Source organism: Triticum aestivum, chromosome 7B (genome assembly GCF_018294505.1).
Source record: "Triticum aestivum cultivar Chinese Spring chromosome 7B, IWGSC CS RefSeq v2.1, whole genome shotgun sequence".
Lineage (NCBI taxonomy): Eukaryota > Viridiplantae > Streptophyta > Magnoliopsida > Poales > Poaceae > Triticum > Triticum aestivum.
The window spans coordinates 441,440,729-441,454,308 of NC_057813.1; the positions used below are offsets into that span (position 1 = coordinate 441,440,729).

The 13,580-nt window shown below is 50.3% G+C and overlaps 1 protein-coding gene across 1 annotated transcript in view; it reads left to right on the forward strand.

Moving 5' to 3' along the window:
- LOC123156167 (uncharacterized) overlaps positions 1–7,108 on the forward strand; it is a gene marked incomplete at its 5' end in the record, with an annotated part of 11,481 nt that extends 4,373 nt beyond the window's left edge. The window contains 1 exon segment of the mRNA XM_044574333.1: positions 6,588–7,108. Coding sequence (XP_044430268.1) covers positions 6,588–6,980 — 393 coding nt within the window.
- Between the last annotated feature and the right edge of the window lie 6,472 nt (positions 7,109–13,580).

Consider the following 13,580-nt stretch of genomic DNA (forward strand, 5'->3'; position numbering starts at 1 on the left):
ATCTCATCACCATCAAGTTGTCGTCGGACAATTACATCTTCTGGCGCGCGCAGGTTCTTCCGCTTCTTGGGAGTCACTATCTGCTTGGCTATGTCGACGACTCTCTCCCTTGCCCTCCTGCGCTGGTTGACAGCGTGCACGGTCCGGTCTATAATCCGGCTCACCGTGTCTGGACAGGGCAGGATCAGGCGAACCTCTCCTCCATCCAGGGGTCGCTCTCTCCGGCCGTTGCTGGGCTTGTTGTCTTCGCCAAGACGTCCCACGAGGCATGGACTATTCTTGAGCGCTCGTTTGCGGCACAGTCGCAGGCTCGTGTATCTGGGCTCCGTCGCCAACTTGGGGAGTGTCAGAAGCTTGACTCCACCGCCACTGAGTTCTACAACAAAGTCAAGAGTCTCGCCGACACGCTGGCCTCCATTGGACAGCCCCTCACCGACTCCGAGTTCAACTCGTTTATTGTCAATGGTCTTGATGAGGAGTATGACGCCCTAGTCGAGATCATCAATGAGAGGGGCAACTCCACGCCCATGCCAGCACCCGAGGTCTTTTCACGCCTCCTGCTTACTGAGCAACGAGTCGAGACGCGCCGATCCAGGGGCAACGGCGCCCTCTCGGCAAACGCCGCCACCAAGGGTGGTCGCTCCTCTGCTTCATCCAGGGCTCCTTCGGGGCAGTCACCACCACCCGCCTCGGCCCCTCCTCCTACTGCGACGCTACCAGGGGCTAGCGGTCCACGTGTGTGCCAGCTTTGTGGTCGCGATGGGCACTGGGCCTCGAAGTGTCACAAGCGCTTCCAGCGGGGTTTTCTTGGTCTCGGCAATGACGGGAAAGATACACGCAACTTTGCTCGTCAGGTCGCCATGGCTGATCGTCCGCCGCCGCAGAAGCCACAGGGACACACTCAGTCCTACTCCATTGATCCCCACTGGTACATGGACTCTGGGGCGACAGAGCACCTGACCAGTGAGATGGGGACGCTTCACACTCGTGAACCCTACCATGGCTCCGACAAGATCCACACCGCCAATGGAGCAGGTATGCACATCTCTCATATTGGTCAAGCATCACTTCTCACTAGACATGCCAATAGGAGTCTTCAACTTCGCAATGTTCTTCGAGTTCCATCTGTGACACGTAATCTTCTTTCAGTTCCTAAACTCACTCGTGATAATAATGTGCTTTGTGAATTTCATCCTTTTGATCTTTTTATTAAGGATCGGGGCACGAGGGACATTCTTCTTAGTGGGCGGCTCTGCCAAGGTCTCTATCGTCTGGAGCATCCTGGCGTCGCTCGCGTCTTCAGTGGAGTTCGGGTATCTCCGTCACAGTGGCATGCTCGTCTTGGTCACCCGGCCACACCTATTGTCCGGCATGTTTTGCGTCGTCATGAGCTTCCTAGTGTGTCTAGTAATAAAGATGTAGCAGTGTGTGATGCTTGTCAGCAGGGGAAGAGTCATCAACTTCCTTTTTCAGAGTCCAGTCGTGAGGTGAAACATCCTTTAGAACTTGTGTTTTCAGATGTATGGGGTCCTGCTCAGACTTCTGTTAGTGGTCATAATTATTATATCAGTTTTGTTGATGCTTACAGCCGCTTTACCTGGCTTTATCTTATCAAATGTAAATCTGATGTGTTTGACATTTTTGTTCAGTTCCAAAAACATGTTGAACGCCTTCTCAAGCACAAAATTGTTCATGTTCAGTCGGACTGGGGTGGCGAGTATCGCAACCTCAACTCCTTCTTTCAGTCGCTTGGGATCACTCACCGTTTAGCATGTCCACATACACATCAGCAGAATGGTTCAGTAGAACGTAAGCATCGTCACATTGTTGAAGCTGGTCTGACTCTTTTGGCGCATGCATCTGTTCCGTTTCGTTTTTGGAGTGATGCTTTCACCACTGCATGTTTTCTCATCAATCGTACTCCCACTCGTGTTTTGAATATGAAGACTCCCATTGAAGTTCTCCTTAATGAACAACCGGACTACACCTTTCTCAAGGTGTTTGGGTGTGCTTGCTGGCCCCATCTCCGTCCATATAACAAGCGTAAGCTCGAGTTTCGTTCCAAGAAGTGTGTTTTTCTTGGTTATAGCTCTCTTCATAAAGGATACAAATGTCTTCATGTGCCCACTAATCGTGTCTACATCTCTCGGGATGTTGTGTTTGATGAGCATGTTTTTCCCTTTGCCAAACTCCCTGTGTCCACTACCGAGCCACCTGTCATGCATTCATCCTCTGTTGCTTCTGTCCAATTTGATGATGTTGCATATTCTCCTCTATTGTTGCCTAACCATGGTGCAGGCACTGGTCGTGGGGCTCGTTTGGAGATTCTGGAAGTGCCATCTTCCTCTTCGTCGCCATCACCTTCATCCTCGGCACCTTCTGTTGTGCATGAGGAGCACATGGCGCCCCTGCATGGCCTCGGTTTCCGTGCTCATGCACGGCCGATCGACGTCCTGGCCCGGTCGCCTCTGGCTTCTGGGCTGCCTTCGCCATCGTCGCGCCCTGCAACCCCGCCGACTGGGCCGGCCTCCTCGGTCCCCGTCTCGCCCAGGGCGTCGGGGCAGTCATCACCAGGCCTGGCCTCGCCCGCCCCTGCCTCGCCCAGGGTGTCTGGGCCCTTCTCACCAGGGCCGGCCTCGCCTGCTCTCGCCTCGCCAAGGCCGTCTGGGCCGGTGTCACCGGAGCTGGCCTCGCCCACTCTCGGTTCGCCCATGGCCTCTGAGCCCCTGTCGTCGGGCCAGTCTTCGCCATGCAGTCCGGAGTCGTCTGTCCCGAGCTCGCCTGAGGTGATTCCTGCATCTCCGGCGACCGTCACGTCTCCGTCACCTTCGCCTCCGCCGGCTCCTGCTGCTGCTCTACGTCCACATACGCGCAGTCGGAGTGGCATTTTTCAGCCTAAGCAACGTCACGATGGCACAGTTGCTTGGTTAGCGGCGTGCATGTCTGCTGCTCTCGCAGATCCATCCTCTGAGCCACGCACGTATCAAGCTGCTATGCGCATTCCTCATTGGAGAGAGGCCATGGAGCAGGAGTATCAAGCGCTTCTTCGCAATCAGACCTGGACTCTTGTTCCTCCACAATCACGGGTAAATGTCATTGATTCCAAATGGGTTTTCAAAGTGAAGAGGCATTCTGATGGGTCCATTGAGCGCTATAAGGCTCGTCTGGTTGCTCGTGGTTTTCGACAGCGTTTTGGACTTGACTATGAAGACACCTTCAGTCCAGTGGTCAAGCCTACTACCATCAGACTTCTTCTCTCTCTGGCTGTTACTCGAGGTTGGTTTCTTCGTCAGCTTGATGTTCAAAATGCTTTTCTTCATGGTGTCTTGGTGGAGGAGGTTTACATGCGCCAGCCTCCGGGTTTCTCTGATCCGGATCGCCCTGATCATCTCTGTCGTCTGTCCAAGGCAATTTATGGTCTGAAGCAGGCTCCTCGTGCTTGGCATGCTCGTCTTGCAATGGCTCTTCGTGCTCATGGTTTTGCATCATCAACTGCTGACTCCTCATTGTTTCTTCTTCAAAGGCCTGAGGTTACTATGTACTTGTTGGTCTATGTAGATGATATCATTTTGGTCAGCTCCTCTCAGTCGGCTGCTACTGCGCTTGTTCGCTCACTTGGTGCTGATTTTGCGGTCAAGGACCTTGGGAAGCTTCATTATCCAGACGCTATACAATTCGGGGCAAGATCTAGACGGAATCAAACGGGGCAGAGGGGAAATCACCAGCACTGAGGTGGGAGGGTCCTTTTGGACAACCAGGCCACGCCAACGGCGCGCTCATCCAGACGCAATACAATTCGGGGCAAGATCTAGACGGAATCAAACGGGGCAGAGGGGAAATCACCAGCACTGAGGTGGGAGGTTACTTCTCGTGATGCTGGCCTTGTTATGATGCAGAAGAAGTACTCTCTGGATTTGTTGCAGCGAGCTGGGATGCTTAAGTGCAAACCGACGACTACACCCATGTCTACCACTGATAAGCTCAATGCTGTTGATGGTGTGCTTCTTTCTTCTTCTGATGCGACAGAGTACAGGAGTATTGTTGATGGGCTCCAGTACTTGACGATCACGCGACCAGACATTTCCTATGCTGTTAACCGAGTCTGCCAGTATCTGCAGTCACCCCGTGACACTCATTGGTCTGTTGTTAAGCGGATTTTGCGCTATATTCATTTCACGGTGGCTCATGGTTTGCATATTCGGCCGTCTGACTCTGGTTGTCTTTCAGCATATTCTGGTGCAGACTGGGCTGGCAATCCGGATGACAGGCGATCCACGGGGGGTTATGCTGTCTTCTTTGGCTCTAACCTGATTGCCTGGAGTGCTCGGAAACAGGCTACTGTCTCGCGTAGCAGTACTGAGGCTGAGTATAAGGCTGTGGCCAATGCCACATCAGAGATCATCTGGGTACAATCCTTGCTTCAGGAGTTAAGTATACCCCAATCACAGCCTCCTGTTCTTTGGTGTGATAACATCGGTGCTACATACCTTTCTGCAAATCCGGTATTCCATGCCCGAACGGAACACATTGAAGTTGACTATCACTTTGTGCGTGAACGTGTCTCTCAGAAGCAACTACAGATCAAGTTTATTTCTTCCAAGGATCAACTTGCTGACATCTTCACCAAGCCATTGCCTTTGCCACAGTTTGAGACTTGCAGGCGCAATCTTACCCTTCTAGATTCATTAGAAAGTGGCTAAGATTGAGGGAGGGTGTTAGACTGTATTTACATGTGCATATTGTAACATTGTATACCACCTCATTATATATATATGTGATAGGCCACCCCTAGAGGGTTGTGCCGGTTCCCCCAAAGCCTATTGTCTTACATGGAGCCGGCACGGCGAAGCCACCTCCCGCCGCCACCCACCGCCGGGACCGCAGCCACGCCGGGCCGGGGCCCCAAACCCGCGCGGGCGACCGGAAAAAGGCGAAATCCGTCCGGCACGCAACACCACCACCGCCACCATGCCGCCGCCGTCGAGCGCAGTAGCCCCCGTGCGCTGCCGGCAGGCCCTTGCCGCCTCAGCCCGCGCCGCCCGCGGGAAGGAAGCACAACAACACCTCAGGCCGCCGGACGCCGGATCCCGTGCCAGCCACCGGACCCGGCCCGCGCTCGCCACCCAAGGGCGCCCGGAGGAACAGCCGCACCCCCCGGGCAGCCGCTGAGCACACCCGCACCAGCCCCCGCAAGGACCAGCGCCCGCGGAGCACGCCACCGCCGTCAACCTCCGCCGGCGCCGCCGACAGCAAGCCCCTGCACCAGATCGATCGGATCTGGGCAGAGCCCCGCTCGCGCGCCACCTCCCGATATGGAGCACCACAGCCGCTGCGTTTTGCCCGGCGCTCGACGCCGCCGCACCGCCTCCGGCCGCCGCACCACACGCCCGCCGCCACGCCACAGGGCCCCGCGGCAGCCCCGCACCGCCACCAGGAGCCGCCGTCCTGCGCCGGCCACTCCGAGCAGAGGAGAAGAAGGGGCCCCGCCGCCGCCGCGCCAACCGGGCTTTGCCCGTCAGAGGAGGAGAAGAAGGGGCCCCTCCCCGTTGCTGCTGTATTTTTTCATGAAACTTGCAGAACTCAAGTTTGACATTGATTTGATCGAGGTCCAGTACAAATACAAGAACATGATTCATTATCAGGGATGTAACTCTCTAAATACCCAGCAGACTCTTCATTTCTGCTGTATTGGCCTAGATCTCCCCATTGCTGTTGCAGTTTCTTTTTTTACGAAACTGGGAGGTCAAAGGTGTTAGACGCTTACCGATCATGTTTCACACACATCTCTTAAGATGAAAAAAAAAGAATCCAGAAAGAAACGACATTGGTCTGATACATTTGCTTTCTGCCTCTGCCCTCTTGAATCTGCTAGACATGCCATGTGGACTGCCTCTAATTTCCTCACACTATGCTGTAGTATATTTGCAATCCCAATACTTCCAAAAAGGGTGAACATGCTGAGCTGCACTTTGTAGTATGGATGTATGATGCCCCTGATATTAGCTGATATATTCTGACGAAAAGAAATGTCAGTTTGCACTGAAGTACGAAGCAGAAGCACTATCACTATCATGTACCTTTACATGAAGCGTGACTTTCAGGGCTATCAGTCTGAAATTTTTCCCCCTTGCTTCTGATTCTGTTTCCATCTGTGCACATATAAAACCAGTGCATGTGTGATCTAGCCTCCACTAAATAATTGTATATATCGTTGTCAGTGCCACTGAATTCTTTGTCAGTGCATTTGAACATGGTTAATTTCTTCTCAGCTTGCTGTGGGATGCAGCTGTAAAAAAGTTTGACCAGTTCACTTAGTACCCATGTTTCCTTTGTGAGGTAGTGGGTATCCCTGTCTGTTGCCAAGTTGCCAGGGTGCATGGCCAGTACATGTTCCCATCTATTTATCCTCCGCACTGCATTTATGCCAAATACAGTATAAATCTGATCTTTGTTAATGGCCTGCAGAAGTCATACACAAAGCTTGATAGTGTTGTTTCAGATTAGAAATTTGCTGTTAGTTTTCGTAAAGAAGTACTAAAACCACCGTAGCTAATGCTCATGCCATGTTTATTTGTTGTTTTCAATAGGGAGTCAGAAGAGAGGTGGGCAAGCACGCAAGGCTTTTGAACAAGCTATGGGCCCTGCGAGAGCAGACGACTCAAGATCAGGAGGACGGTGGCGACCAGGTGCATTCCACCCCTGAACCCGTCCCCGCAAACCTCGAGATGGCCACAGAGCTCGTCTCCGTTCCTCAGGACGCATCTATGTCGCAGCGTTCAAACGCCATGCCTTCCTCGACGCGTGGCGCTGCGACCAGATTGCCGAGACCGAACACCCTCCAAAGCTCAGAGCCAGAGCTAACTGAGTTGACAGAGGAGTATAACCGGCTGAGCGAGTCTGTCGGCCACACGGAGGCGCAGGTCACGGTCGGTGCCTTGCTAGGCTTTGTTGTAAGCTTAGCCGTTCACGCGACACTGTAACAACCACCACTTCCATTATTCTTTTGTTACAACATTGACCACATGTATGGTAGTCCTTTACGTGAAGAAACAACACAATTGGTTGATTGATTGCTACCACCACTATAGATATGTTTCATGTTTGCAAACGCTTTATTTGACTCTGCACCGATTAACCGGAGCTTGAGCCTGGACGGTTGCTGACTTGATGCTACCACATTGGACATTGCAACGCGGCAGCTACCTTCTGCGAGAGCACAGAGAGAAGTAGCTTCAGTAGTAGTATATGTTTATGTTGATGCACTCGTCAACAGGGACTTTGATGTGCGTGGTGAGACGATTAGTTAACTCAGACGGTGAGGAGGAGGAAGCGTGACGCTTCTGGCGTTGCTTTCTCTTACTCTAACACTGTTACATAAATAGGTAAATTCATTGGTCTCAGTAAACAAAGGCACGAAGAGTTCCGCAGGGGCTCAAATTGAATTGGACCTGCAGTGTACAGCTGATGATGCAAAGTGTGCAAGTAACGGATGGTGGCAGCGAGATTCCCACTCAGGTTATTCAGAAACTCAAAAGACCTTTCTGAAGCGAAAAGTCAATTCTGCACCCGAGCTCATATGCACCCGCATGAACAGTAAAATCGAAAAAAAATTAAAAATAAAATCAAAAAATTCCAATTTTTTTTGAGAGAAACATTGACAAAAGTTCTAAGTGCCTGCAAAAATTCATCATGAAATCACATTCCTATAAGGCGTGCCAAAAAAAACAAATTCATTGCTTCAAAATGCGTTTGAAAGTAGCTTTTTCAGAGTACTATTTTTGTTTTTTTTGCCACACCTTCTAGGAATGTGATTTCCTGACGAATTTTTGTAGGCACTTAGAACTTTTGTCAATGTTTCTCTCAAAAAAAAATTGGAATTTTTTGAATTTTTTTCGATTTTACTGTTCATGCGGGAGCATATGAGCTTGGGTGCAGATTAGCCGCGTCCTTTCTGAAGTTGTAACACAAGCAAAGCAAGCAAGCAAGAAAGAAAGGAAGAAAGAAAGAAAGAAAGAAAAGGTAACAAGTGACCTAATTGCCCAATTTAGGAGGGCAAAGTTCCAACTCTTGTATAAGGATGGATGTAAAGTAACCAATTCTGAGAACTGCTCAGTTGGCAAGGCGCGAAAGTTCGCAGCTAGCCCACCAGGGTTCAAGTCTCGACTTCAGCGTTTGGTTCTCACGGAGTTTTCTTCTATAAAAAAATGTCAACAGGCTATTCTAGTCCGGGTTGGTCTTGATATAAAGTAACCAATTCTTCTTGAGAAGGTCAAATGCACATATCTGACATACCAAGATTTTTCTTGTGTAATTATGGCACCTCTTTTACCCTCAACACGCAGGTAATAAAAACCTGACATAATAACATAATTATCTAAAATTAAATAAAATACCAATATTTTTACAGGCATAATAACATAATTATCTAAAATTAAATAAAATACCAATATTTTTACAGAAGAATCAATAGAAAAATTCTTTTTGGCCGACGCTACAAACAACCCTAGAAACTAAACAAGTTAAATTGAAGTCCCTGGGGGCGACTCTCTTCTTCTCCTTGAACAACCCGGTGCACAGGCGCAAGCCACTCGAACATCGGAGCTAGCCTAACATTGTTGATCGTGGACGGGAAGTCATAGAGGTCATGGACCATCACCCCGGAGAAGAAGCCGTCATAATCAGAAGTGTTGTAGATCAAAGAGACTAACCTCCAAATAATCTTGCACGCCTCACTCCCGCCGCGTACGGAGGCCAAACCTACGTGACAACGATGAGGCCGGAGGACCCAACTACGAAAATAAGCCGCCGCCGCCGCCGACAACCCTGCAGACCCTAGCCTCACCATCTAGAATGGACAATAGAAACCTATGCTCGCGAACCATCAATATTGTCGTAGCAACACGGTCGAGATGGGATATCTCAAGGAATAATTATTCGTCGGCAGACGGCAACGCCACTATCAACGATGCGTCACCAAAGACGACATTATTGCAGGGCCAACAGAGGAGGAGGGGGGCGGCCGCCTACCAAAGGAGGAGAGTGGTAGTGTGGTGCGCCGAAGATCGCCTCCCACTAGGATTAGGAGAGGAAACGGTTTGGGGCTTGACAAAACTTCAATAGAAAAACCTTACTCTACTCATTTTGGCTAGCCGAAATACAAAGGGCCAAAGTTTATCTAGTGTCATTCCATGATACAAAACCCTGCTAGATCAAAAGCTTGGCACATGAAAACGATACATTTACGATAGTAATTTTGCCTTGATATTTACAATGTGTCACACCCTAGCTAGTCATGCATTAGAGTGTTGCATCATGTTTACTCTTTCATCAGAAACTTGAAATGGGGATGACAGAACCCCCAGTCCCCTCTGAAACCAACTAGGGTTACTAAAATAATTTTTCAATGAACCTGAAATGCCCTTCTAAAATGCCCATCATTTTTGTCTTGGTTCAGAACCTCTGCCAAAAATGGTGCACATTTTCCTAGGCCATCCTAGGGTTTTTGAATTAAATCATAGATATTTGAATTTGGGCATTTAAAATAATATAAAATATTTAAATGCTTAAATATCTCCAAACTAAAATGCTTCATGTTGGAAATAATCCAACTATGGGCCAGAAATAGTTTGGTGATTTTTGAAGTTGCCTAGGTATTTTATTTAATTCAATAAAGTTGCAGATATATTAAATAAAACAGAAAACAGAAAGAAAAAGGGGAAAACTTACCTGGCGCCACTGTGCGGCCCAGCCAGCTGGCCGGCCCAGCCAGCAGCCGACCCAGCCCAGCCCTGTAGGCCTCCGTCGTCTTCCTCCCCTCGCCCCGAAGCTGCTGCGTGCTCGCGCGCGCACGGTCGCGCGGCCACCTCCTGCTTGCCGACGCCCTCCTGGCCGCGTGGACGACACCCGCAGCCCGTCCCGATCCCCCCTGCTCTCTCTCACTCTCCCTCAGTTCCTCCCTCCTCTCCCTCGCTCTCTCTCTCACACGGCCGAACACCACCGTCGCCGCCGTTCGCCATAGCCACCGTCTCCGACCACCCCTCGCTCCCCCGACCAGCTCAGGAGCTCCGCCTCGACTCCCTCTTCCTCCTCACCGCTCCACAGCTCCCCGGAAGCCCTGCATCGCCGTCACGTCGCCGTTCCCCTCTTCGGCTCCGATCATCGTCGCCGTCGAATTCGTCGTCTCCGGCGCGTCCCCGAGCCCGCTTCGACGCCCACTGCAACCGCGGTGAGCTACGCCACCGTTTCCCCCTCTCCTTCCCCTCGTTCCCTCACCGTAGCCACCTCCCCACCACGGCCGAACCTCCACCGTCGCCGAGCTCGCCGTCGACGCAGCTCCGGTGACCATTTGGTCACCCCGGCGAGTCAAACAAGTTCGCAAGACCCCGTAGAGCATTCCTAGCGCCTCGTTTTGCTCGACTTCGAGCTCCAGCACCGATCCCATGCACGACCGAACCCCGGCGGCCGCAGCCGAGCTCGCCGCCGTCGTCTCCGGCCACCCCGACCCCAACGGGCTCCGCCAAGAGCTGCGGGTCGACCTCAGCTCCACTCCGGTGGTCTCCGCGGCCCCTCTGGTGGCCGAAATGACCAAAACCACTTCCGCCGCCGCGTCGGGCTCACCGGCGACTAAACGCCGGCAGCCGACTTTGACTTTGACCACGGGTGGGCCCTGGTTGACTCCCCTGAGTCAATGACAGGTGGGGCCCAGCCCTGTTAATTAAACAGGATTAGTTTTAATTAACTTTTAATTAAATTAATCACCCTGACATGCGGGACCCACTGTCAGGTTTGACCCAGACCTGTTCCGTTGACCTGCTGACGTCACACTGACGTCAGGCTGACGCAGTAATTGATTTTCTGGATTTAAATTAAATCAGGAAATTCCAGAATATTGTTTAAACTTTAAAAATTCATAACTTTTATTCTGTAACTCCAAATTGGACAAATTATATATGAAAAATGATCGGGAAAATCCAATCTATCCATCTGTACCATTTTCATGCATGATCAAACAAGTTAACTTGATGTTTAAAGCAGAATAAGGAAAAGCACTTAAAGAGGCCATATTTGAGTTTGAAATTTGAATCTTTGATTCAAATTTGTTCAAACCCTTCTGGTTTTTAGTTGCATTAGCCCAACACACTCATATTGCCATGTTTCATGCATGCATCATATTGTTGCACATTGTTTGGTGATGCTTGTGTATCGGTGTCCTTTGCGACAGGGTCTGTCTCCGAGGAGTACCGTGATTACCCTAACGAAGAATCATATCCGAGCATCGAACCATCAGGCAAGCAACCAACCATTTGATCATATCGATACAATCCCATGTTCTCGCTCCTGCTCTCTTTTACTGCATTAAGACAACGCGATTCAAACTGCTGTGTGCTACGGTAGTTGAACCCATTTCCTCTGCATGACCTGTCATTGCCACAGTAACTAGATGAAACCCACTAGCATGTGTAGGAGTTGATTGAGCCATATGTATGTGTTGTTCCTACCTTGCTATGCCTGCTATGCTTAGAGTCGTGTCAGGCCTGGTTCATCTGGGTGATGGGCTAGAGTGAAATGATTATGTCGGTAATGAGAGTGGTGTGGTGAACACGATTTGGTAAAGGTATCGATGAGAGGCCATGTAGGAGTACATGGTGGGTTGTTTCATTGAAGCCGACCTTAAGCACTGAGATCTGTATGTGTGATTTAAGATACAGCTACTACCATGCATTGGGCCCTGAAATATGACCCCGCTCAACTTCTTATTCACCCTAGCTCTCTGTCCAGGAGTTGCAAGTAGTTTCTGGTGTTTGTAGCCTACTGGAGGCCGTGGACAGCGCTGACCGTAGGGGTGGGCTGTGATGCGGTAGGTACGTGGCCGGGTGTACCGAATACCCGTTAGGTATCTCGGGAACCCTATTCACATCGTTCGGGGCCGTATGGGAAACCTCGGCCGGACTCCCTGCGGATGGAACCTGAATAGGCGATAAACCTGGACTAGAGGCTTAAGTGTTTAGGTAGGTCGTGGTCTACACCCACGTCGGCTTTCGCTTGAAGTCTGCCGAGCACATGTCGTGTGCAGACGCTAAGTGGTGGAAACATGTATGAAGAAGTACACCCCTGCAGGGTTATCATGATCTATTCGAATAGCCGCGTCCGCGGTAAAGGACTACTTGGTTGCCTATACAGTTCATAGACAAGTAAATGGAAACTACTAAAAGCCTCAAGATAAGTGTGAGTGCCGAGGATGGCTCTTCCGTAGGAAGACGGAGGTGGATCCTCGGTAGTGTATTGAGTGGTGAGTAGTGGACTCGAGTGCGCAAAACATTTCAAGTTGGTGTATCGTAGGATAGTCTAGCCAAGAGTCAAAGCTGGCTTGCTGCAATAACTCCACCAACCATTCTTGATACTATGCATGTATGTAGGATCTGATGTAAGTCTTGCTGAGTACCTTTGTACTCATGTTGCTATAATCTACATTTTACAGAAGACGCTGCAACCCCTTCTGATGGGTTCTATGTAGACGTTGACATCAACGAGTAGGCTAAAGACCCAGGTGGTGACCCTGAGCTTGTGATGGACCATGTAGTATAGTTAGGCTTCCAAGCCTCTTTTATTTTACTAGTTGTCTGTACCCAGACAATGTACTTCCGCTGTTGGCTTGTATGATTGTATGACTTGTATGTTGGGTCGTGAGACCCGTACCTTTGTGTATGATATGTATGGCTCCCTGAGCCTTAAATAAAGTGCTTGTGTCATAGAGTCATGTTGTGATGCTTCGTTGTATTTGCACATATCGAGCATATTGTGTGTATGATTGAAATGCTTGGTATGTGTGGGATCTGACTATCTAGTTGTTTATCTTTAGTAGCCTCTCTTACCGGGAAATGTCTCCTAGTGTTACCGCTGAGCCATGGTAGCTTGCTACTGCTCTGGAACACTTAGGCTGGCCGACATGTGTCCTTCTTTGTTCCTGTGTCTGTCCCTTCGGGGAAATGTCACGCTTTGAGTACCGGAGTCCTGTTAGCCCGCTACAGCCCGGTTTACCGGAGTCCTGCTAGCCCAGTGCTACAGCCCGGACCCACTTGCTGATGACCGACACGTTCGAAGCTGGGTCATGGATGCCTGTCCCTGTAAGTCTGTGCCACTTTGGGTTTACGACTAGTCATGTCAGCCCGGGCTCTTTATCATATGGATGCTAGCGACACTATCATATACGTGAGCCAAAAGGCGCAAACGGTCCCGGGAAAAGGTAAGACGACACCCGTGGGGATACCGTGCGTGAGGCCGCAAAGAGATATGAGGTGTTACCAGCTAGATCGATGTGACATCGAGTCGGGGTCCTGACAGCGTTGGCATCAGAGCCGGACTGCCTGTAGGTTCTCCAAGCCAAACTGGTCGATGTTGAGTCTAGAAATTCTTTAGTTATATGTAGGGGAATTGTTTGTGGGATGGAACGTAAGGCTCTTTTTACTCCTCTATCTTATGACATTCTGATCTGAGTCAGTCCATTCTTCCACCGGGGGTTAAGGAATTAGGATCTGTTCTCTCTATCAGGATCACGAGTTACTAATCAGTAGTACCTTATA